The following is a 26,529-nucleotide window of genomic DNA, read 5'->3' as shown; positions in this document are numbered from 1 at the left end:
AGTTGTCCTACAAAACAGAACAGTTGGATATTTAAACTTGTATTGAAAGAATACATCATGACAATACGTAGTCACCCAAAAATAACCTTATCTCTTTCTGTACTAGTGACATAAATATTTTAAATTGCCTTGGGTATAACATAAAAGCAGTTTTAGTTGCTCAGGTGAGACTACCAGCTTGTCAGTTAAAAGGTGCAATTTCTCCTCAATAGTGTTCTGATTCGAGAGAGAAAAAGTTTAAAAAAAAAATAAAAATCAAGCAGACTTTACCATGACCTTCTCATAATGCAGCACAGAATGAACAGGTACCAAATGCTTGCAGCCAATGAAGTAGAATCAGCCATAGCAAATTTCTGTCTGGGCCACCACGTTCCCACTTGGTCAGTGCAGCACTATGAAGTTAGAGACACCATTGGAAACAGTTCTGAGCTGTGCTGGGCACCTTTCTGATACTGCAATTGCTCCTGAAACAAAGCATCTGTGATGAAGACAAACTCATCCACTTCACTATGAATCGAAACTCCTCCTCTCGGAAGGTTCCCGCCACAGCCGTTCAGCTGACTTCTTGAAGGACACAGCACAGCCCTGCTGAGTCCCAGCCATCCTGCCAAGCTCTGTGTTGGAGCTCGCTTTGCTGCCATCTATTTACTTCACCACAGGTCCCGTGTGCTTTAAGGTAGTTTTGGCTTGAGCGCAGACAGCAAAGGAGAACAGACAGCTGCCTCTCTGCAGGACCTTCTCTCGCTGCTGACCCTGGGGGCTGGACTGGCAAAGCTGCTGAAGGCTGCTCTACACAACCACCTTACATAACTGTCGCATACTATGCAGCAAGATTCTTTGAACCAGGAAGTACTGCTCGTTGTTGTTGTTTGTTTGTTTTTAAATAAAGAAACAGGTTTTGTGCATATTAAGGCTGACGATGTCAACCATCTTGATTTTTGATGTAAAATAAAAAGCCATCCCAACTGCTTGCTGTAAGTGACCTCTTCTAATGAAAAAGGCCTGAGGACTGAAAGAAGATCCCTGTAACAGTACTGAAAGTAGGTCTTTTTAAAAGCCTTCCTTGCAGGGGTATAGTCGGATGGTTCTTAAAAGTAAAAACCACATACAACAGTATTTGCAAAAAAGCTTAATGTAATCTTTTGAGTTCATAAACTCTAAACAATAAATATGAAAAATGTACATGGCACATCAGAGCAGCTAAATATTAAACAATTACAAATTGATATCGCTTGCCTATATTGTCAGTGATGTTTGTTTCACTAGTGTGATACAACACAAGCTTATACAAGATGTTTTTCAAAGGAAAATCAGAATCAAGTTGATACAGAAGGTGAAGGGCAGACAACAACTGACAAGGCACAGAAACCTCTCGTTGTAACCTTGTAAGGCACCACTGTGCAAATGCGAAAATCAAAACCTGTAGTGAAAAAAATCAAAACATGGATAATGTAGTTTAAATATGACCATCTCTCTGAGAATAAAAAGACTTATGAACCTTTATTTACATTTATAGACTTTTAGAAAATAAAAGAGAAACAGTGACTTATACTCACCAAATACAAGGGTCAGAGTTAAATTTCACCCATATTTCACAAGTGCAATTCAATCACCACCGCTATATCAGCCCTACTAATAAAGTCCTGCATCTAATCTAGTGCCAAGGGGACAACTGCCAATTATGTCAAGTAATTTTAATAAAAGAGACTTCAGGGATTATGATGAGAATAAACTCGTTCTCCCATATCACTAAAAGGGATTTATATCTAAAAGACAATCAGCAGGATTAATCTAAGGATCTTAATACCCGAAGTATTCTCTCGTACATCCACTAAAGATCTGGGCACTGACTTGCACTTCTCTGTTCTGTTACCAGCTCAGAAAATCAATCATGAGATAGAAACTGACAGAAACCTTCTCCCTTACTAAAAGGCTACATACAGAGTTAAGTTTACATACCGTAGATTTTCCTTTATTTTCTTTTCCCCTCCCTCTTACGTGTCAGGAAGTCTACTATATTCTGCAAGATGAAGTTTGCCTAACTACGTATCTCCAGACTCTACTGGAATTGCTTAAAGATGCACTGGTTGGACAGGTTTTCACAAGGAAAGAGGGAGCCTAATAACTAAAGTTTTCTCTTAAAGGTTTAATACGAGGCACTCAGTTTCTCATGAGCTTCAGACGCACTAATAGAAGCTTTTTTGTACTTGGGAGCAATGCTAATTGCCGACAATTCCAAGATTTCCACTTCCATTCTCAGAACTTGGACAACTGCACAGCACACAGTTAAACAATCTGAATAGTCCAGTTTCATTCAGACACTGGCCAAGTTTTCTCCTGACGTGTTTCACTCTCTTTCTTCTACATTTAAGTACTTGCTACAAATCAAAACATTCAAGATCAAATACATGACCTGTAGCTTCAATTATGCTCAACCTACTGAGCTGAAAGAGAACAATATCAGGCCAATCTATATTTTAAACAATAGAGGAGCTGTAAGAAAGAACAATCTTCAGTAATAAATTAACATTCATATAGCTATTTGCTGAAAGGCTACGCCAGCTTAGGCATGCTTCATTCCCTGCGTTCAATCCTGTTTTAAGGAAAGAACACTTAGAGCAAATACAGCATAAACAGAGTCAGGTTACGGACTGCAGCAGTCACAGACACCAGTATCACTGATCTGACAGGTTTAAGGCCAACAATTTATGATGTGAAATGTACTATGCTTTTCCCTGGCACTTAATATACTGAATAATAGTAAGGGGTGACATTTAGCAAGAATATACATAATTTTACTATATGTGATGTATACATACACATAACTTCAGTTCCCCAAATAGAAAGTTCAAGTTTTCTTGCCCACATAAAATCAATTTGTGAAAGACCACGTGTGTTTTCCTGTACTGAATAAAGTAAGATTACCATTTTAATTTAGTGCAAACTGACTTAAGTCCAAAGACATACCAACCATACCACTCCTCAATTTTTAGTCACTACTTACCAAGTGTATTTTAAAAGAAATAGAGGCAACTACACTTTTTTATATGCATATAAAGAACAGCAAACACCCGACAGCTAGCATGCTGTTCTAATCTACATCAACAAAACTTGCTGATATACAAATCATGTTTTGGTCATGCAGCACAGACCCATCCTCAAAAACAATCTGTCTTTTAACTCAGCCAGTCTAGGACAGAGGAGCGCTGTGCCAGATTTCAACAGGTCATCCTGGCCACTCCGTACTCCAAGCTGACAATAGCAGGCTCAGCTTTTGAAAGCTCTTCCATGAATTCACTGTAGCGATTGTCTGCTGTGTTGCTGCCCTCTATAGTTCTTACAGCATCATTCAAAGGGATCAGAGGCTGGTCCTTCTTGAAGAATGGAGGGGTTTTCAGCATCACGGGTGCAGGATGAGCAGACTGCTGATGTTCTTTCACAAGGACTGCATCTGACCGCCCTCTCTTCTGCTTTATTTTCTGAAATAGAGAATAGTTACTTACAGTAAGCACCACTGATCCACTGATGACATTCTGGCTTGAACGCAGATGAATGCACTTTTGCTCACCAACTCAACTTCTGCAGAACCCTTTATTATACACCCTGGACTAGATATGTATCAAGGTAAGTGTGACAGCACTGGGTAAGCCAGCATTTTTCTACAGTTTACAACAGATGCAACAAGCACCGTACGCTTACAAACAGCAGTTGAACAGAAGAGAGAAAGTTGCTTGTTAGTTCATAGTGAAGGAGAAATACTTTCAGGCTTGTCCCTTGTCTGATTGCTATTAGGACAGGAATACATTTTGGAGTGCAAACAGAGGCCTCAAGACTAAAAGCAAGCAGGGAGCTTGCAGCAGAAAAGGAGTCTCTTACAGAGAGAAAACAATGTCACAAGCTCTTATATCCTTCCTAAAAACTTCCTACAAGACTTAGAAAGTAGATAGAAAAAGACCTACTCTGAAAGCACAGAGCAAGAGAAGAGGGAAGATCTGGCTAGGGTGTTTTTTTTGTTTTGGTTTTTTTTTAAATGCAAACTGTCTCACTCGTAACTGAGAGTTTTAAATAGTTTTTCTTTTTTCTTCTTATTGATGTCTTCATGCTCCGTTACAACCTACACTAAATCCAGAAGACTTCACTGTCTTTAACACAAACTTTTTTGAAGATGGAGACAGCAGCAGAATGTCTATGAAAATATTTTAAATCCATTCAGGTGAGAAATGCCTGTGTGAAGTTCACACCTTTCAACGAGACTCTAGAAAAATGAAGTTTCCATTCTGAAGTTTCATCTTGCTTATTCTGCATTCTGCTTCATCTTAAATTTTCACTTTCATTTATCAATTATGTAACACAATTAAATAGATAATTAAGACTTGAAATAGAGTTAATTTTAAAAGACTTGAATTCATTATATTAGGGTAGAATTAGTTTCATAAAAATATCCCCCCCCCCCCACAAACACAACACAATATATAGAAGTGTTATCATTTCTAGCAACCAAAATAAATACAACCCTAATTTCGTGCTGCACAGCAGAAGGCAGCAATAACAAACAGCTCCTTCTGGCACACAAGCACTATGGAGAAAAAGGTGATAAAAACCAAAAATGAGCTCACCCCTTCTGACAACTGGTGATGGTTTGAGAGGAACGCTATCTCTATCCAGAGAGGTACTGCTCCCTTGGCTGCCAACACTTCAATGAGGGTGAGGAAGGGCAGACCCAGGGTCCACTCCTTCCAGTCACTCAGATGCATTGCTTGCACTTGAGCACCCAGGGTTAGCCATACCTTCTCACCTGGTGCTCAACCACTGGTTCAGGCCATGACCTGACAACTCTACTGCATGTACATTAGAAACGTTTTTGAGTTGAAGAGAAATTGTTTTGGAGTTTAGCACCTTAACTGGCACAAAACAGCATCAGTTATACACCACTCATTAATCCACAGCAGAATCACGTGAGATGTTCTGTTCAGTCCTCTCTGACTGTTTACTGTAGCAGACCAGCAATCACAGAAACCTGGTCCCTGTGTAATGCTTACTTGCAGACAAGAGTAAATCCAATGTATATATCACACAGTTAAGGTGACTTAAAGTTCTATGCATCTGCATATCAAGTTAAGGAAAGAAGGACAATGATTAGGGCCTCCTGTTTTAGTAGCTACAGCTGAAATGAAACATTTTTAGCCTATTTAATTTAGCACCACAGTTTGCAGCTATGATGAGTGCCTGTCATCTATGGTAAGTTCCACAGATTTAACCTATACTACACTACCTCCAGTTTTGCTTTGGTAGTAAAAGCAGTTTTACAATTTATTTTGCCTTACTAAAGAACTAGATCATGTATTGAGCATAGAAGCATACAGTGAAAGGTGAATTCAACACTATGAAGAACAAGTACTGGGAGACAGAACAATAACATTCATATAAAAGCTAGCTGCATTACCACAGGCTTTATACACAAATTTGAAGAACAAATCACAGGTAAATACACTTATTTTGTAATACTTACAGCTTCCAGTTGTTTAATGTCTTCCTCCAGTTGTTTATTTTGTTCACTCATGTCCATGATGAGATCATACACAGACTGCCTGGGATGCATGCTTCGATCAAACTGATGGTACATATTTCTCCAAAACCTGCATATAGCAGACAGTTTTAACTATGTGCAATAGAAACAAAATTGAAGAAAAATACAATATGTAGTTCTAACTTACTTGAAATTGAATGACACAGTGTTAGGCTCCAAAAGAGTCAGATTCGGAGAAAAACTTGGTTTATACAGAGGATTCTGGTATTTCTTTTGTTCATCTAGAAGGAAAGGCCACAGGGAATATGTCTTCTCTTTTAACCTTAAGGCAACAAGAGATCAAATCAAGACACTGACTATAAGTAAAAAACAGAAGCTATTCAACACAGTAAATCCATCTTTGATTATTCTTTAAATAAGTTAAAAGAAAGAATTAAAAGTACTTTAATTCAATATTTATAAGTCGAACTTACTCCTGTCATATGCTAATGTTGGACAAAAGTATCAGTTATAGAAGAAACAGTGCTGTGCAAGTTGTCCCTCATTGCAACAAATGCCTTTTAAATACTTAAAGACAAAAATGAGATGGAAAACTTCTGGAAAGTTTTCAACAACTGAAAGCATTGAGACATCATAGCAATACTTCCAAGACTAATTACTGTCAAGTCAGAAAGGCAAACAATTCTAAAGTTGCCTGAAAACAGACTAGGGGAAGCAGTGAGGTGATGCTTCCAACTTAAGCGTACCCATTTTTAGAAAAAAGGAGAAAGAAAGATGCTTTGACTTTCCCTACAAAAGATGAGCAAGCGATTTTCTCCCACAGTTGTATTAAAAAAAGCACTCAGCATGCAAAAGCACGAAAAGCACTGCTGTTCTTCAGCACACTTCAACATCGCTGTCTATCCTGCCAGTTTAATTTAGAGCTCAATTGAGAAGATTCACAGAAGTTCTTAGTCTGCCAGAACAAACAAACAGACACAATGCATCTGCTTACTTCAGTTCTTCTCGTTCCTTTTGGCAATTTCCAAGGAAGTTCCCAAACTGGCACGAGTGGACGTGTTCATGGATCTGAAGGAGGAAAGCTTCATTGTACTCAAAGGCTTGTGGGAACTGCTCAGTCAGATTCCACACACACTCTAAAAACTGAGTGAACACTGGCGAGATCTCTTTTGGATCACCATCCAACTGACAGCACCTGGAATGTGAACAGATGCACTGGTTTAAGTTGGCCATTGAGAACAAGCACAACTATGTTGTTTGTTTTTTTTTTAACTACAGCATGTTAATTTGACACAACTCTTGATTTGGAGATTGAAGACCTAACTTTGAGAACTGGGACAATTCAACACCTGATGATACACAGAGCTCTGTTTTTAACTTGCCCTGATCACACACAACTTCTAAAAAAGTGAGTTATTTCATCATCACAAGTAAGGATAAATGCAAATCCAAGCATCTAAGAACAAGGCAACAGTGACTTATGCCTGCAATAAAACAACTACTCAATAGGTATTTAATTAAATAACAATACAGAGTGCAATGTCTACTTGCTGCTTACTCACTGCAAGTTTTCTAGCAACAACACAGTAGTTTAAAATGCACAAGCACTTTCCTCCTTTTCTTCTTTAATACACATGCTAAAGTATTAGAGCAAAATGCTGTCGCTTTTTTGTAATATTTGTCACTCATTTCACTATATACATTCCTGAACATCAGAAGAGCAAACTACCTGTCAGAGAACTTGTGCCCGAAAGAAATCCAGTCTTTCTCTATCAAGACCTAGAGGGTAAAAAACACAAAACAACTAATGCAAAATTTTACTAAGTCTTGCATCCACAGAATTAATCTCAACAGGTTATCAGTGAACTGTATTTTAAATCTGACTCAACCACAGGAGGAGCAATTGTGCATCGCTTCATAGCTCCTTCATTTCCTGGAAGACTTTTTCTTTCCTACATGAGATGTGCAAGTCATATTTCTAAAATTAGTAAAAAGAGCTGAAGAGGCTGACAATCAGAAACCTACTGTTAAAGCATGCACACTTTAAGCACATGAATACTGCACAGTTTCACACCTAAATGGAGTTACAAATGAATTATCAATTTACAAAAAATTAACTGCTGCGTATGGGAAAAAGCTTAGTATTGCACTCCTGCTATTACAATTTTCATAAAATCACATAATATCATCTTAACATTTTATAGCAGTAAAATTGCTAATATCAACACTAGCTTGTTTTATCACTCCAGTTGTAATATCAGGCACTAAAAAGTGCAGAGGACTGACTGCTCATTGCAGAAGGTTTCCTGAAACTTCTAATCAAAACTGAGGACTAAAGACAAATAAAATAAATGATTAGATTAGGTTCTTAAAGATTACGGAGATTCCCACTATCCATGAGTAGTTTACCCACCAAATTCCTTCTCACTCTAACTTTTGTGGCTTGTATTATTTGTGGCAGTTAGCCAGTAATGAATACATGAAATGCAATTTGTGTGTTAACTGAAGTGTTTCCATAACACCAAGCCATGTCAAACACACAGCTGATCTTCCTACTGGGAAGTTTTAAATGCCACACTAAAATCCTTCATTCCTCTCATGAGGAAGATGAAGTACTTTAGGTTGCTAAAATATGTTCAGGTCTCTATGCTGCTGTTTGGAGGGGATGTCATTCAGATTTTAGTGATATTGATTTGGGACAAATAATGAAAGTGCATAGCTGCTAGAATTTAGTCTATCTATTTCATAAGCACTTCAGAATCCCTGTATTTATAGGTCAGCTTGTTGTTATTTTAGATCAAAGAGGCAGTTATTACATTTCTGCAGGGTGCCTAAAACAATCTGCTATTTGTATTTCAGCCTCTTAAGTTATTTGAAATGCATAGTGCTTCCCCACTGTAAACTATTTCTAACACAAATTCTGCAAACATGATTCTGTATTTGTAATTAGAAAAAAACCAAACATCACTTCAGTTACGCTGTTCACCTCCACACAAACATTCTACATTCTTTGATTTACCAAGGAACAATTCAACAATACAACAGCTTCCTTACCATAAACCCCTTGATTGTTCTGTAATAGGAATCTAACAAGAGAGCTCCAAGAGAACAAACTTGGGACGTCCTATCCCAGCCATCTGAGCAGTGCACTAACACACTCGCGCTCTCAACCGCTACTGCCTGCAAGACATTTGTTTTCTTAGTGAATGCTCTGTTGTTTGCATTGTTCAGACATAACTTAGCAAATACATATAAAAGCTATATTTATCCAAAACTCACAGCATTGTCTATTTTATTTCACTCTGCATGAAAAATATTATGGAAGAAGTTATTAGGTTAGATATTAGGAGGAAGTTTTTCACACAGAGGGTGGTGACGCACTGGAACAGGTTGCCCAAGGAGGTTGTGGATGCCCCATCCCTGGAGGCATTCAAGGCCAGGCTGGATGTGGCTCTGGGCAGCCTGGTCTGGTGGTTGGTGACCCTGCACTCAGCAGGGCGGTTGGAACTAGATATCTTTGTGGTCCTTTTCAACCCAGGCCATTCAAAGAAAGAAAGCTATTTCAAACCATTCCCTCTGTGTGAAGAAAAGAAACCGTATTTGCAGAGCTTTCTATTTTAGACAACATTATAGCATGTTAACCTGCCCTCAAACAAAAGCAGCATACAGAGTACCTTGACTAGGAAGACAGCAGCATCCAAAACAGCTTTGATATGACGCAGCCATCCAGAATTCTCCAAACCAGACAAGAAGTCATTGACAGACAAACCCTTTGTGCCACTGACTAAAAGAAAATGAGATGACAAAGCTGTAAGCAGTTGCAGCTCCGACATCCTGCAATGGAAAGAGTGCATTCAGCAGTATAAAATTATTTTTCTGTGTTCTAAGTTGATTTGACATCTTTTAGGAAACAACCACTCAAATGATTAAGAGAAAGGCAATACAAAGTATTTTTTTCATCCAAAACTCTACTCCACAGAATTGAGCAATGACAAGTGGTGAGAATAAGATCTTCACCTGTATCTGATGAAGTATTCAAAGTAAATACACTGGTTACCCCCAACAGGGAGCTGCAACCATTATCCTACCAACAAAAGGGACAGAAATGCCAAAGAGCTTCCCAGAAATACTTACAAATTATTACTAGCACTAACAAAGTAACTGCAGCCAAAGAACAGATACAGTTTCAAGCAGTCAGGATGTGTTTCATCACCCTCACTGCTCTGCCAAGAACGAAGTGAGCGCAACACAAGGAGAAGGTGATGACCTAAAAACCATGCAGATTTTGTCTGCCTCCAGAACTTACACACTACAATACTGACTGATGTTCACCATTCTCCCACAGCACACTTTGATCCCACAACAGTAAGACCAACTGAGGGAGAAGAGCTCAAATTAAAGGCAAGCTGCTACAGTATAGCAGCAAGAGGCATAGAGATAGACCAGACATTTTCTCATAGGATGTCACCAGTTCAGAAATGAGATATATGACCTAGTCCTTACAGGACATCAAGCACCTACCAAATGTAGAAACTGATTTTTTTTACTAGCCCTTTAACACATGATTTCAAACACCACTTCACAGTTGCATTATTATCTAAGCACAATTAAACAAGGAAATTGGGGGTGGTGGAATTTACCAACTGATACACCTTCATCTGTGTGTGATTCTTAGAGATAACACCCAAAATTGAAATCTACAAAAATATCTGACAGAGGAAAGCTATTTTATGCCAAGCTATTTATTATCCCAAATTAAAAACAAGACAATACCGTAGCTGAAAGTTAGTAGTGGAGGCACTTATGCAGCAGTTATAAAATAACCTTTATCTCTGAATTGGGAGGAAATGAGTCAGCAGGAAAAGTCAAGGACAAAATTCACCAAGTCATTCTGTGACGCAGTTCCATATTCACACAAGCAATCTGATGTAACAAAGACTAAGATCTCAAAAGCAAAAACAACCCAATAACAATAAAACTGCCTTCTGGAGCTTTTGTGCACCCACATTATGTGTTTTTTAGCTTTCAGTTCCACAAGTTTTGATGTACTCTCTATTGCTCAGGAGGACTCAATGCTAGCTGCTGCTGAATGTTACAACAAAGACAAGTTTCCAAGTAATAATAAATTTCCAAGTAATGCAGCATCTTTTCAAAAGCCCATAGGTCTTCCTTCACTACAAGAATAGCAAAGCACAGTACAATGAAATAACAAAACACTGACATACTCCTGGATACAAGACCTAATTTTAAGGGGCAGCCTATAAACATCAGTAAAATCAGCAAAAACCATGTCAGTTTTCTGCGGTCATTGAAAAAATGAAGTAATATAATTAGGCAAAAGTTTTGCTTCAGAAAAATCACTCATGTAACAGCAGAGCAATCTGAGAATTGCCAGGTACTTTCAAGTTGCTGACACTAACAGTTTGTGAAAAACTCTCTCTCCCTGTGTTTCTATATATCTGTTAAACCACAACAGCACATAAGTAGGTCCACCACTCCAGGATAAAGTAAAAATGTCCCCCCAAAAATCTAGAAAGCCAAACATCTGTAGGGAACAGACTGGACAGAGAAGGCAATACCTGCAGGCATTATTCATGACTTCATACCCCTACATTCTGCAGCTTAAGGCTTAAAGCCTAAGCTGTTAGCAACAAAATAAGAGGTTTCCAGCTTTCAATTTGCTTTCACCCAGATATTTCTGTCAAAACAAGCTTTTGATCAGCATTTTCAGCTTGGAAGAAATACTTTGTCTGGTATCTTCTGTTTCCAAACTCCTGTCATTTCATAACTCAAGGCAAAAATACAAAAAAACATATGCAAAGAACTAATAATTAATTTCCTATTTTTGTGAATTAACATGGACATTTTATATTACTAAGGGGTGAAACAATGAAACTGCATAAACAACTTTGTGCTAAACAATCATTTCAACTTCCTTAAGCTTCCCAAAAGAGCAAAAGATTGTTTTTGACACCATTAAGTAGTTTAGCTACTTCACAATAACTATTCTTCAAGATAATTTTGGCTATAGGGATCCCATCATAAAGACATTCCCTGCATGCACACGGGCCCAAAGGACTACTTTGTTCCATTACATGTTTGTCCTTACACTCAGGCTGCAGTGGCATCACAAGGTGACTGGATCCTGCAGTCAGAATCTGGTGAATATACAAACCAAATGAATATACAAAGGTCAACTTTTTGTTTAATAGAACGGCATAGACACAAATATTGTCTATGCAAAGAATCTTCAATCAGTGTTATAGAGATGGACAGTCTGCCCATTGGGAGAGCAGTCATCACAGTCTTAAGTCCACACTTAAGACGGCTATTTTACCGGAGCTTGTTCCACTGTATACAGGACCTTTAAAGCAGCAGCTGAATCAGAAAAACAGACTGAAAAGCCCCCTAACATGCTTCATTAGAGAATGATGTTGCCAAAAGATCCTGTCTTACGTTCCATGTGCAAGTAAACGTGTTCTCAACTCTTTCATTAGATTATGAAGGAAGTCAGGCAGACAAAGAGCTCAGGATCAGAAACACGCTGAAAGCAGAACAGTTGTTTGTTATAAATAAAGCCAGGTACAGTCCCAGTTAGAAAGACCTGAAAGAATGGGGTCATTGGTATCACACTGTTGATTAGAGAACATTCACTTCAGCATATCTAGAAGAAAGCCCAAACACAAAAGTTAAATGGTACTTTCCTCATTCAAAGTTATGAATCTTTCTCACAGCATTTCCTTCCCAATCACCTTATTAAACACTATTTCTACAGAGGTCTATAAGGTTTCTTACTGCAGTTTTCAATTTTTCAAAGTCCTTCCTGCCACTAAAGATGCATATTTCATATTTTCCCTGAAAGACATAATTCCATTCCCCTCTTCTCTTCCCTTTCCAGTATCCCAAGAGGTAACCAGTAACAGCATCTTCGCATTAGGAACAGCATTTGAATGTGTAGAGGAAATCCAGGACAGCCACTCCATCATCTTAAACAGCTTCAGGTTTTAAATTTCCCTGTTAAAAGAAGTAAGCTACTAAAAGACAGCCTTGAAAGTCAATAATACTTAGTTGAGAAGATTCATAGTGCAATTCAGATTAAAACTCCCTTGATAGGAACTTGGTACAAACACCAGTAACAAAAAACTGCCAGGAAGTGTTTTTTGCCTCTACTACTCCTACATAAAAAGTAGAGTTTAATGTATTCAGAGCAACAACAGCAATTAGATTAAACAATCCAAGAGATCATAGATTTCCAATCATTTGTCTTATTGCTGTTATGTAGGGCTTTCTAAAATCTGGAACACCTCACTTCAACAATCCCTCACCTTCAGATCTAGTGTATCTCAAAGAAAGCCTGAAGGGACAAAGATGGCAACGTTCAAAAGCAAAGTGATTGGCAAGCAAGCTCTTATTGCAAAGTCTGTTTGGCAACAAATACAAATGGAGGAATCCGCAATGACAAACTAAAAAACCATCTACTTATATACCAGCTGAACAGAGCTGGAACAACTGTGCCTATTTACCCCAAAACCTGAATTAGAGAACAACTGCAGAACTGTTGAGACGTTTTGTTGTTGTTGTTCAATTGACAGAAACCAATTCTCCACACAAGTTCAAATGCAAAAGATATTCCATCCTTATGGAAATGTATAATTAAAGAAAAATATATTGTAAGGATCTGTTGGTAGGATGCTACATCAAGTGGAAACAAAGTCTAAAGATTTACTGCAAGGCATACGCTCGTATCACTTCATTATGCAGGAGCAGTACCTTAAAATAAACCAACATGTATGAGCTAGTTCTCTGGAACTGAAGAGATTTGCAAGAGAAATAAGGATTACCCCATACTTCCAAAAAAATTGAAGTTCAGGCTCACACTGCTCATCTTTCCCTTCAATAAAATATATGCAGGAATAACCACAAAAATACATAAGCAAAGCTCAAGTATTATTTCATATAGAATGCCTGAGAAATAGGTTAGCAGTAGATACAGGCTCGATGAAAATGAAGGAAGACCACACCACTGGCCTGTAAAATTTCTGGACCAAAATAGCCAGAATATCGTCACTAAGAGAGACAAATGTAAGCCTTCCCCATGTCTGGAAATATTAGGATAACTCTAGAAGGGAAGTGCTTATATATACATACACTATTAGTCACACTTGTAAGTCTGACTTCTGTCACTATACTCTAATTACAGCATTAATATTCCACCAAGTGTCTTAGATTTGTTTTCAGCTGATTACCTTAGTAAAACATTAAAGAAACTAATTAGAAAAATACCATTAACATAGATTTCTGCCTCACTGCTTTCACCATACTGTGAACTGGGTCACTTGTTTTCCACTCCCACTCCCCTTTTCTACCAAACATTCTGTAAGATGCATCTACAAGCATAGGAGTGGTTTGCCAAGACAAAGAGTTTTGTACAAACTATACAGTTATTCTGAGTTCTGCACAAGTTCTGAGTTCTGAACAATTAGTGTTCTAAAAAGAAAGATGCACGTATATACACAAACTATTTTATTACAGATACAGTCACATACCTGTATGTATATACACATGTATACTTGGAAAAGAGAAGTCTTTCCCATAAGCCACTGACATAGTAATTAAGTTCACTCAACAAAGGTGCACTCAGTTCTTTCTTCACAGTAAAACCATGCACTGGGTTTACAGTTTAACAGTTTAAGGTAGCACGCTACCAGAACAGAACACAGTCAGCTGGTGCTAAACGTGAAGCTTGGATAAAAATGCTGAAATCTCAATACACTTTAAGCTATTACTAAATATGTCAGAAGAAAACTTATTTTATTTTCATAAACACTGTTATAGTACAGTTGGAACATACCTTCCAGAAGTTTCTGTAAGCTGGATCTCATCACGTGAATATTTTCAATTCCAACAAACTGGAACCTAATGTTAGAATAGTTGTCTTCATTTTCATAGCCCTTCCCAGCAGCTCTGTTTGCCATCGCATTAAGCTAAGAAGAACAAAATTGAAGTATTGAAAATCAGCATTCAAAATGTCAAATTAGGAACTAAGATTATGCAATTTCAGTGGAATACACTGGGCAAAAAACACACTAGAGCACATACTATGAATCATGTCTAGAAAACTAACAGTTTGTTAAACATTTAAGTATAAGAAAGGTATAATACACAGAAAGTTCAAGTCTACACTCAAAGCTGACACATCTGAACAACGCTTTTGAGATTTTCCTATTCTCTCCTCCTATTTTATTCTGCCTTCTATTTTATTATGTTGGCCCATGACATCAGAGGCAGATGCTGGTGGTATGGCAGTAGAGGCTGAACATTCCCACCAACATTCTGTTATATGTTACTGCTGTGTCACAGATGGCAGCAGAGGGGCAGGTTGACAAAATGGTGCCTGACATGGAAGTGGGTATGAAGCAAAGGTGTGTTACTGAATTTCTCCACATGGAAAAAAATGCATTCACTGATATTGGTTGACCTTTGCTGAGCATTTCTGGAGACCAAATATTGAATGTGAGTACAGTGAGGTGGTGTGTGGCACATTTCAGCAGTGGTAACAGTGTGAGAAGCAAGACACATTCTGGATAGCCATGCAGATTTTTTATTTTTAAATAAGTGCAGCATGCAGGCTCTTGTTTATCACTGGCAAAAACGCACAGCTAATGGTGGTGCCTAACTGAAAAATAGTGCATTGTAGCTGAGTGTTATTATTCTCTTTCTATCTGTTGTAGTTCCCATGGAAATGAATAGGAAGCATTACTTTCCAAGTGACCCACATAGAATCATTTCACCTGCAGAAGACCTTCAAGTTCAAGTCCAACCATCAACTTGATCATGTATACGTGTTTTGACTTGTTTAAGAAAGCAAGTGCTTCATCACTTGAATATTGATGTTCATTCTTACTCTTAAGGATGGAAGAGCCAATATAGTCATATTTAATGTGTAACTTGGAAAGATTAACAGTTATCTCAGTACTCTCTAACAAGCAGGAAGAGAGGCTGTTCTGTAGCCCTACAAACCTTTGGTCTGGTGTCCATAACATACATGTAGCGATTTGAAGGATTTGCTTTACTGATTGCTTGCAACATGTGTTCATCTTCCAGGCACCTGGCGCTGAAGCCTGAGAGAGGTTGGCTGCATCTGCAGATTGCAGCCTACAACAGGAAACAAATAATAAGTTAACATCAGTTTGACATCAGTAGTTGAAAACACTTCCTGTAAGTTCAAGAAGATGTCTAAACAATTTTATTTGGCAGATAACCATACTGACAGGTATTTCAACTTGCAGATTTTCAAACAGATAAAGCCTACAATTTAAACCTAAAGTTTTATCAAAACATTTTTTCCAGATCTATCCACGGGGGCAAGGTACTGATTTACATAACAAACTTCAACTGCAAAAATTCAATAAGTATAGGCTAAAAAATTAGAAAGAAGCACATCAGTATCTTAATAAAGCAAATTTCTCTTGATACGAAAAATTACAGTTAGTTTTACTACTTTACGTATGGTTTTACTGTTGCAAGTATATGTTACAGTCTGATGTAGTTTTCACCACATTATTTTTGACTATCTATTACTCCTGTGAGGGCATCAGGCACATTTTCCAACTAGTAATTATCTTCCAATGTATCTACTAATTCAATATTTATCATTCAAAAAGTCTTCAGCTCACCAAGGTGACAATCCTGCTCTCCCTTCAAAGATACACCTATCTAGAGACAGGCAGAAGTTGCTTCGTACCTCTGTCTACTCAATCTTGCAAAAAACCTTACTTTTCACTCCCTAGCTCACTTTTCTCTTTGCAAATTACTCCTTACAGGATAAATTATATTCTTTGGAAGGTTATCTTCCCCCTTTTAACATAATAGACTTTACTCTCAATTTATCAAGAACTTGACAAAAATCTATCTTCAGTTGGTCTTATGTTCAGTTTCTGAAAGCTTTAATAGATTCAACTGATTACTGAAGGATTTCTGTTAAACTGGCTTAGCTTAACTCAGCATCTTGTTAGACACTACTAATGTCAGCCCTACTTAAGGTTATCATGAGTTATACTGTTCTAATTCAAGTCAGTGTACTTGCTTACTTACTCTGAACTTTCAACAAGCGTTGAGAAATACTTTTCAGACCATTTGCATTAAGAAGAAAACAGACCATACCTTTTTATCTTTATGATAGTAGGACAACACTGGGAATCTTCCTTTGCTTCTGAATTTGGAGCTACCAACAATTATGGGTTTGCTTGCAGTTCTGGGAACATAAAGTTCTCTAGGATAGGTTTCACAGATCTGAAAGACACAGGTACATTTGAAACACACACACGTATATATAAGCTCTGTGCACAGATCTGTAACTAGGTACAAAATCCTACACTAGTTTAGTTGCACCCAGTTTTGTGAGCAGTTAAAGGATAACTCTAACATAGTTTCTCTGCATACATGCAAGCCTCTCTGAAGAGAAAATCTAGCCAAAAAGTTATGAAGTAAGGTCAAATTGACAACCAATCACTGCTAGAAAGCATTGCTATATCAGCATTCACCTTAAGAATCCAATTTTTTGGTAGAACTGTTGAGAATGTGTTTCAAATAAGATATTGAAGCCATTCACATCATTTTTTGAAGTTGCAGACGAAGAAAGACAAAATCTATTCTAGGAAGCAGCTGTACTACCAGAGCCATCACCTACCACATCCAGCACTGCAGATCCTAAAGTAGAGTCCCTCTCTGTTAAGAGAAGAGAGCAAAACTGCAGAGCACCTGAATCACTGGGGCTGGACTTCAAACAATTAAGTCTACTCAAACAATTCCAAAGAACATATGCATCCATACACACATACTCTGAGTGAGACCTTTTAAAATAAACTTGAGTTAGTGAGTTGTGAGACTGAATACTGATTCAGGTGTAAACTCTTTCCATCTGGATGTTCTTTGCTTGTACTGCAAGCCAAGTGAATTCATAAGAATTAGGCCTTCTATTGGACCACAGCCAGAGAATAAAGCAAAAAACAGATGTGGAGCAGAATATTTTTTCCACTACAACCCTTACCTTATAATCACGATTTGCATCGGACAACTGCCAGTAATCATTTGGCACTCCCATTCTCTTATATTCTTCTGCTAGATCAATAAGCTGCCAACCTTTGACTTGCTCAGATTCATTTTGCTTTGGATTATAGGAGAAGGCATATAGATCTTCATATTTTGCTAAAAGATGATGAAAAATAAGATCGTGTAATGAGCTGTCCCCAAAAATGGGAGGGTAAAAAAGGCAGCACAATTGACAAAGCTTGAATTGAAGAAGAACCAAGGAATGATCTGGATTGGAAGGAACCTTAACGCCCGTCCAGTTCCAACCTCCCTGATGCAGGCAGGAACACCTCCCACTCAATCACACTGCCCAGAGTCACCACCCAACACTTCCTGAGCCTCTCTGGGCAGCCCGTGCCAGTGCCTCACCATCGTCATAACGAAGAATTTCACCCTAATACCTAGCTTGTACTTCCCCTCTTTTAGTTTAAAACCATTAAGTTTCGGGCTTCATGATTCTCAGACATTAGAGTTAATAGATATGTGGCACTTCTAAAATATTTTTGCTGCAATGTCTGTACAGTTAACAGACAATGCCAGTTAAAGATAGGTTATACAAACCCTCCTGAAAGAACAGGCTTTATTTCAGTAGGGACACTTGTGAAGTCACACAAATGGGCAAAGCAAAAGTCACAGAATGAAGATTAATAAAATAGCTTATTATTAGAAAAAGCTTCACAAAAGCTGGAAGAGCAGACATCATCTTTAGAGGTGAAAAAACAAACAAATCTACTGAACATTAAAAGCAATGTTAAAGTTTTCTTTAAACTGAAAAAGCTTTCAAAAATATTTTCTAACATTTTTCTAACACACCACTCATGCATGACAGAACCTTACATTGTTCTAAATACTTAGAAGTGCAGAAGGCCACACTAAGTGACAGAAGTCTCTATTAAAACTAAATTGATAGCGTTATTTTAGCATCAAAACTTCAGCTTATTAAAGTTGCTATTAAACCAGTAACATTAGCACTTCTTCAGTAGCATTTAACCTATGGAACACAACAACTTAAAGAGACTACATGTATTTATATTCATAATTAATGATAACACTTGAAATGCAGGATCTATAGGAACGTTGCATTCTCCTGGACAACATCAGTGAGCTACAAACGCCAAACAACAGCTTCTGAATTTGTGTACAGATTAATATTTCATTAATAACATTTTTTTACATATCAAACTTTTTTAATGCACATTTCTCAAAAACAAAACCCACACATGAAATTTTTCTCATCAACTTATTACCCAGGCATATTTCACAAAGTCTTGTCTCACCTGCTTTTGACAGCTGCAATAAGGAGTTATAGATGTCATGACAATCTCTCTCTCTGGGAACAACAAAGTGGACTATTCTGAAGTTCTTACATTGGATGACAAGGGGACAGCCAGAAGTAGTCAAGGGAAGCTTTTCCACTGCAGCAATGTGATGATGTAATATCTAGGGCATTCAAGAACTCACAGTGTTAAGCTTGATGGTGAAAAATGAGAACAGCATAGTGTATTCAAGATCAGAGATAAGAGAGATTAAACTTGGTTGAATATGGATTTTAATTATATTTGTCAATGTTACAGTTATAAAACATATATTTAGAAGAATAAACCCAATTCTCACATTCTTTCCTCATATTTTGAAGCGTCACCTTATATTAAAGTACAAAAACAAACAAAATGAAGACATAATACATATCCTTCTAAGCATAGAAATCAAGAAGTAGAACTCCACGGGAGTAATTCCTATAATTCTGCTAACTGAACAGCTTATTTGGACCTCACCTAATTGGATACAAGTTGTTTGACTTCTTTTGTATATTTTAATAGATCTAGAGGAACATGCCTCCTTGTGCTCTGTGAAATAAGTCAGAGGAAGTAGTCATATGGAAGATAATGAAAATTTTAGAATTACAACATTTAGAATTATTTGCCTGTTGGTGCAGTTAACATTTAATATTTTGTGCATCAGTCATCTACTTACATCAGCTTTGTAACATTCAACCCGGGAATACAACTTCAAATCACTGACAGGGATAACAGAAACCTCTCCTGTACTATTATTGCACTATTATTGTACTACTGCCCAAGGAGGTTGTGGATGCCCCATCCCTGGAGGCATTCAAGGCCAGACTGGATGTGGCTCTGGGCAGCCTGGTCTGGTGGTTGGCAACTCTGCACACAGCAGAAGGGTTGAAACCAGATGATCATTGTGGTCCTTTTCAACCCAGGCCATTCTATGACTCTATGATTATCCATTGTGTTTTTGTAGACATGACAGTCTTAGCTAAATGATTTTTCAATTACTTTTGCAAAAGACTGTCACAGGGATGGGAATCTGTGCTAAATCCACAGAAAGTTTGGGAAATGCATGAGAAAGTAATGACTGCACAATCCTGGGAAGAAAGCCACAGATAATTACCTCATCTGAACAAGATCTTCTCAACAGCTTTTCAATTACTTCACCAAAGCAATCATCTTCTCCTCATAAATATTGATCAGAATTAGTTATCTGAAAACTATGCTGGCAATTATGCATTTATAAAGAGAATATACTCTGAAGAAAGACATTATTATGATTATACTTGATAGTTGCATTATCATTGCATAAATGCAATATTCAAAGTACAGGTTTAATATCACTGAAGTAAGAGCTTTAAAGCTGTGCACAAGCAGACACAAACAAGGCTTCTGAAGTTCTCCCCAATATCTCCTTTCTTATCAAAGGATAACAATTAATCGTAACACCATACAAAATTGTATGCTGTATCTAAGAAAATATCACTGAAAAAGCTATTCTTTTTTTCTTGAAAACACCAGATAACCAGGCTGTCTGCCTAGGTGCTAGAAATTCCACTCGCAGAAAAAACTGCAAAGCATGCCCAGGGAAATGAGATTTTATCCTGGAGAAGCACAGACTGGAGGGCAATGACTTCAGGTAGCTGTGCTACAGTGGAAGCCAGAACTCGATGCACACACGTGCCACCAGGGAACTGGGAAGAAAAACTAGTGGGAATTATTGTACTTTGCCTGTACAGTGTTGGTCACAGTCATCTAGGAGCTGCAGTCCCTTGGAATTCTTTTATTCTAAAGATGAACAACCCTCTGAAAAAGTACACAGGATCACCAAACCTAACTCATTGGATTGTGCTGTCTCATTTAACCCAGGCAGGATCTGATATGATAAAGGTAATACAGAAGCTTTAAACCTAAAGCTCAAGTTATCTAACAATCTCCCACACCACCTGTGAGCTTCAGTGCAAGTCAGATGTTAAAAAAACAAACAACACCACACTACACATTTGGTCAGGAATACAAGTGAAGGCTATAGAGAAGAAACAACAGCAATTTCAAAACACAAAAACTGTTTTCAACATCATACGATTTCAACTGCAAAAGCATCATGCAAGAGAACAATCTAAGTTATTAAGTTACTGTGGTACCATGAACAAGGAGAGCATAGGGAATAACTGAACTTAGAGAAACATTTTAGTAAACAGAGTCAATGTTCAGGAAGAACAAATGCACCTGAAAGGCCCACAGCTCTGAGCCAAGGGCACTTGTTATCCTTACCCAAGTCTCTCTCTGGTTTGCATCTATGAACAACAGATGAGTTGCTGTAAGGTACAGAGTTCCTGCCAGAGACTTATTGCTGGTGCTGAACCTATCCAGTAATTTCACGTGCTCTACCTGTAAGAGAAATGTGGCAGAAAGCAGAATTTAATACTTAGCTGCTATGGTTATTTACTATTAAAGAGATCAAGGTGCTAGGTTTTTTTTTAAAAAGTTGAATTTCTAAACACGTAGATTGCTGTATTTTATGGGAGCAATCTCACACATTAACCATCTTCTGTTGGTCACATCTCAATACTGCATTAGCAGCTCATCTCAGACACACACTTCTCCTCCAAACAGCTGGCTGCACTCTCATCACAGCTACAAAAATAATGCTCTCCTGATTTCCCTACCACTGTTTATATCATTCCCAACTTTAAAAGTCTAAATTACAACAACTTTTCCGCATAGATAAAGTAAGTAGAAATGCAAACATTGTATTAGAAATAGAAAAATATCTCCCAGAAAGGCAGGAACCATGCTCCCATTTGAAGTGAAGAGACTTCAAGTTTGAATCTTCCAAGGACACACTTCTTCTCCTGGTATTTCATCAGCATTGTTTCAAAGCAAAGCAATTTTCAAACATCCTTCATCTTATCTGGTGCTGGTAACTTTAGTGGCTCGTTTGCTTTGTTTAAGACAACCATTACATGATTCCAGAAAGGAGTTGGGTGAATGGCTTATCTCTATGCATCCCTGTATTTCTTGGCAGCACTGGCTCATTAGCACCAATTTGAAGCCCAAAGTTGGCTGCTACTGCATTACACTTGGGACTGAGCTCCAAAGGCTTTCAACCAGCAAGATCAGCACCGTGATCCAAGTTCACATCTACAGCATTGACGTTAGGCAGGTCTCAATTTACATAACTTACATGTACAAACTTAATTATCTACTAAAAACACATGCAAATCACTAAAAAAACTGCCAGTTGAGTTATTTATTGCAATCTAGCCAAGTCTAAATTTCTTTTTGAAAATTAAAGTAATAAAAAAAAATCCATGTAATGCATCCAAGGGGATGCAAGAAACACAAGCATCAGCTCACAGCCCCTGCTACTACAATATTCTAGATTTGGAAGGCAAAAAAAAAAAAAAAGGAAGTTGCATATATCTGTAACTCAAAATACGTTGTGCTGCAATCAGCAATGTACTAACGCTCAGATACAGAGCACCATAATCAATACAGTAGAGTGCAAACGTGGAAATTATTATCCGCAGATCTGCACTGCGCTCCCCAGCAAACTGACAAGTGCACAGAAACTGCTCCAGATGTGTTACAGTGATAAAGCCCACAGAATCCAAACGTGCAAAGTTCTCTTCCTCTCCGTGTAACAAAACAGTTATTCCCTAGTTACATCCAGGCAGCATTAGTGCTCCAAGTCCTTAAAGCCTTCCAACTCTGAAGGCCAATTTCTAGATGTACTTTGCTTAAAGACAGATGAAGAGTATTTTAGATACAGCCTCCATAGATGGGATGCTCAGCTAAACCTGACACAGCCAGATTTAATGGGCACTCAGCTAAATAGGCACACACCTACTTCAGGAACATGCTTGCTTTTTTTTAAACTGTAAAACTCCACAAATCCTTTGTTCAGTTTTGAAGAGAATGGATTCATAACATACTGAAGACAGCTATAGAGTTTTAGCACATCTGCAAACAAGGTTCACTTAAGGAAGCAGAAGAAATACTCTGGCAGTAACCAGCACTAACAAGTCAGCGATACAGATACCACACAATCAGATACTTTGCTAACATAACCCAATTCCTGTGAAAGAGAATAACCACACAGTTTGTTAGGACTGGGAGTTACAGACTGAAGACAAAAATACAGAAATGTTTCAACATAACAGATGAATTAGTACAGAAAGGAAAGCTAAAATTCTCCCAGTCACCAGCGGTGTCCCCCAGGGCTCGCTACTGGGGCCGCTTCTATTTAACATCTTTATTAATGATCCTGATGAGGGGATTGAGTGCACCCTCAGTAAGTTTGCAGATGACACCAAGTTGGGAGGGAGCGCTGAGCTGCCTGAGGGGAGACAGGCACTACAGAGGGACATGGATAGACCTGGATCAATGCGGCCAAGTGTCAGGTCCTGCATTTTGGTCACAACAACCCCAAGGAACCCTACAGACTTGGGAAGGAGTGGCTGGAAAGCTGCCTGATGGAAAGGGACCTTGGAGTTCTGATGGGCAGTCAGCTGAATATGAGCCAGCAGTGTGCCCAGGGGGCCAAGAAGGCCAATGGCATCCTGGCTTGGATCAGGAATGGAGTGGTGAGCAGGACTAGGGAAGTCATCCTGCCCCTGTACTCAGCACTGGTGAGGCCTCACCTCGAGTGCTGTGTTCGGTTTTGGGCACCTCAGTACAGAAAGGACATGAGGTGCTGGAGCAGGTCCGAAGAAGGGCAACAAGGCTTGTGAAGGGCTTGGAGAATATGGCCTATGAGGAGAGACTGAAGGAACTGGGGCTGTTCAGGCTGGGGAAAAGGAGGCTGAGGGGAGACCTTATTGCTCTCTTCCAATATCTGAAAGGTGCTTACAGCGAGAGCGGGGCTGGTCTCTTCTCATTGGTGACAGGACGAGGGGAAATGGCCTCAAGTTGTGCCAGGGTAAGTTTAGGTTGGATATCAGGAAAAACTTCTTCACAGAAAGGGTTGTTAAGCACTGGAATAGGCTGCCCAGGGAGGTGGTTGAGTCACCATCCCTGGGTGTGTTTAAAAACAGTTTGGATGTGGTGCTCAGGGACATGATTTAGCGGAGGGTTGTTAGAGTTAGGGTAGTATGGCTAGGTTGTGGTTGGACTCAATGATCCTTAAGGTCTTTTCCAACCTGAGTCTATGATTCTATGATTCTCTCTGGTGTCCTGCACTAAAGATACTGAAGAGTCACATGATATCAATTAATGAGATAAAAAATACACCATACTATTCAAAGACTTATTAGCATTTAGATAATCTCCCAGCAGCCGAAATGGGGTCCAACTCATGCCTACATATGCACAGACTTTGTATGGCACCTGGTGCAGAGTCCAGACTTTAGTAACTGTGCCTCCTATAACTGCAACAATCACAATTATTACAAGTTAGCATACGTGTATCTTAAACCACCCCGACCTCCAAGAAACTATTAGCTTACACAAAGCTAAGCAAGCATGACAATTATAATCAAAAAGACAAGTTATTTTAGCCATGAAACCCATCATTTTAAAGCAGATTGGAGGGAGGAGAGAAAAGGACAACACATGAACTATATCAACTGAAACAATTGTAGGTCCTGTATCCTACAACTTGGATACAGTGCCTATTTTTCTCTTCAACCAGTTACATTGCTCCACAAAGGATTTTCCCAGCAGGGCCCCAAAATATACACTAGCACAAGGACTGGATGCAAAGAAGTCAGCGACCTGATCTGCAGCCTTTGTAGTCTCAAATTCAGGTTTGAAACTTAAACATCGACTCAGATCATTGAGATATGTTACTTCTAGCCTAGTTTTTATTTTGAAATTCATTACTGACTGTAATAATACATTGTGAAGTTTCCAGAAAAGGAGTGACAGGTTTATAAGTAGGCTGATAAACAAACCTTATTCCCAACCTGCCCATTTGGCAAAAAAATCCCAATCCAGTTAACTGAAGCATTAGAGTAGCCTTGCTAGAGGTCATCCTACAGTTTTATATATGTGCACGTATGTATACAAAAAAAGAAATAAGACACATTTTGTATCAAGTTTTAACTCAGGTATTACTCTCTCAAAATTAAAAGCCATTTCCCTTACACTGATTATAAATTTACTGGACATGAATATATGGAGAATGTGATGAAACACCCTGTGAGCCCAGGCTGCAGTCAGGCTGCCAGGCTACAAAACGCCTGCTTAGGGAGCCCCGAGGCACCACAGAGAAAAAGGCAGCCCTCACAGCAGACTTGGCAGTAAAAAAGAAAACAAAACTCTGCTAAGCTATGACTCGGAAAGAGCTCAGATGTATACATACGGATACAAACTATATACTTTTTACTATAAAGCAGAGCAATAGGATAAAAATAGAAACAAAAAGAGCTTCATAAAAAGGACAGCTCAGCCCAGGAGCCCCAAGCGGGAAGCTACGACCCTCGCAGCGGCCAGACCGAAAGGCCCAGCAGCACTAAGCGCCCCGTAGGCGGGCGGGAGACTGGAGGAGGAGGGAGATAAGGGATGCGCAGGAGGCACCAACGCCCTCACACGCGAGGTAGGGACACGATGGGCCGGAACGCGCCCCGGTACCCCCCACAGGCGACCACGCCAACATCAGCAGCACCGTCACCTCTCCCGCGGTACCGGGCAGTACCTTGGTGGTGCGGATGTGCTCCATGACGGCCCTGAACGCGCGGCTGAAAACAGTGCGTGCTGCCGCCGGGCCGGGCCGGCCGTCACCTACTGCCGCTTCCGGGGCGGGGCGGGGCGGGGCGGAGCCTGCACTAACTGCTTGCAGCGCCCCCTAGCGGCGGGAGGGTGCGAGGTGCGCCTTCACCACTTGCTGCGCGTGCGCCTTCAGGAGGTGGTGCCATATTGGGGGCGTGAAGGCAGCTTGCGTAGAAGTGGGGAGCGTTGTTTCCTAACGTGTCTGGGAGAGCTTCGCCGTGCTTCGGGGTGTCCTCGTGGGAGCAGCAGTCGGGGAAGAAGGGAATGGGCGTGCAGTTCTAGGAGCTGTGGAGCTCAGTGCTGGCTGCAGAGTTTCTCCTGGCACCTGCTATTAGGGAGACTAGGAAAAAGGATCATTCCCTGGTTCCTTAGGCCACTTCCCACATCCCTTAGTACTGCAGCCTTACCCCCCATGGAGGTGACTGCACCACCTCCCTGTGCAGCTCTGCCACTTCTCTGCTCTTTCTGAGAAGAAATTTTTCCTAATAATCAACCCGAACCTGTCTTCCAACCTTCTACCCCACAGGGGCCCTTTTTGACACAACGCGTGCTGGCAAACGAGGAATTTTTAGTTGTAGGCTGTACTGAAATAGCAGTCATGCACCTCACAGCTGTGTGGGTGCCAGCACACAGAGCCTTGGTACCATAATTAAATGATAAAGTAGCTTAAACAATGGACTGTATTGCCAGCTCTGTTAAAAATAGCGCAGCGTACAGGTTTTATAAGAATGAACTTATTTTATCTGCTTCTCAAACACCGAGCTTTCAGATGATTGAGTGACGATGCCCACAGGCCATCACATGTTATTAAAATCACGTCCTTAACGAGCCCCGTTTCCCGTTACACCCACACGAGAGCAGCAGGCCGGTGGCGCTCCAGCGATCCTCGAGGCGCAGAGCCGGCAGGCG

The 26,529-nt window shown here is 39.4% G+C and overlaps 1 protein-coding gene across 1 annotated transcript; it reads right to left on the bottom strand.

Annotated features, from left to right (window-relative positions):
- Positions 1–1,116: 1,116 nt before the first annotated feature.
- On the bottom strand, positions 1,117–25,651 carry MTMR6 (myotubularin related protein 6). Its single transcript, XM_003203422.4, has 14 exons — positions 25,547–25,651; positions 21,181–21,297; positions 18,895–19,057; positions 17,577–17,734; positions 16,691–16,819; positions 15,548–15,682; positions 14,379–14,511; positions 9,202–9,311; positions 8,582–8,707; positions 7,257–7,306; positions 6,522–6,722; positions 5,715–5,849; positions 5,510–5,636; positions 1,117–3,479 (listed from the first exon to the last, which is right to left on the bottom strand). The coding sequence occupies exons 1-14, from the start codon at positions 25,568–25,570 to the stop codon at positions 3,219–3,221; spliced, it is 1,869 nt and encodes a 622-aa protein (XP_003203470.1). The 5' UTR covers positions 25,571–25,651; the 3' UTR covers positions 1,117–3,218.
- Positions 25,652–26,529: the final 878 nt, after the last annotated feature.

The sequence above is a fragment of the Meleagris gallopavo genome, chromosome 1, assembly GCF_000146605.3.
Source record: "Meleagris gallopavo isolate NT-WF06-2002-E0010 breed Aviagen turkey brand Nicholas breeding stock chromosome 1, Turkey_5.1, whole genome shotgun sequence".
Lineage (NCBI taxonomy): Eukaryota > Metazoa > Chordata > Aves > Galliformes > Phasianidae > Meleagris > Meleagris gallopavo.
This window is presented reverse-complemented; position numbering and strand designations above follow the sequence as displayed.

Bases quoted from the DNA above. Each gene is read 5' to 3' on its own strand.
- MTMR6 (XM_003203422.4), bottom strand. From the start codon at position 25,570: ATGGAGCACATCCGCACCACCAAG. The intron at 5,637-5,714 runs GTAAGTTAGAAC...TGCTATATGCAG, and splicing joins ACTGTGTCATTCAATTTCAA to GTTTTGGAGAAATATGTACC. The intron at 3,480-5,509 runs GTAAGTATTACA...TCTCTATTTCAG, and splicing joins ACATTAAACAACTGGAAGCT to AAAATAAAGCAGAAGAGAGG.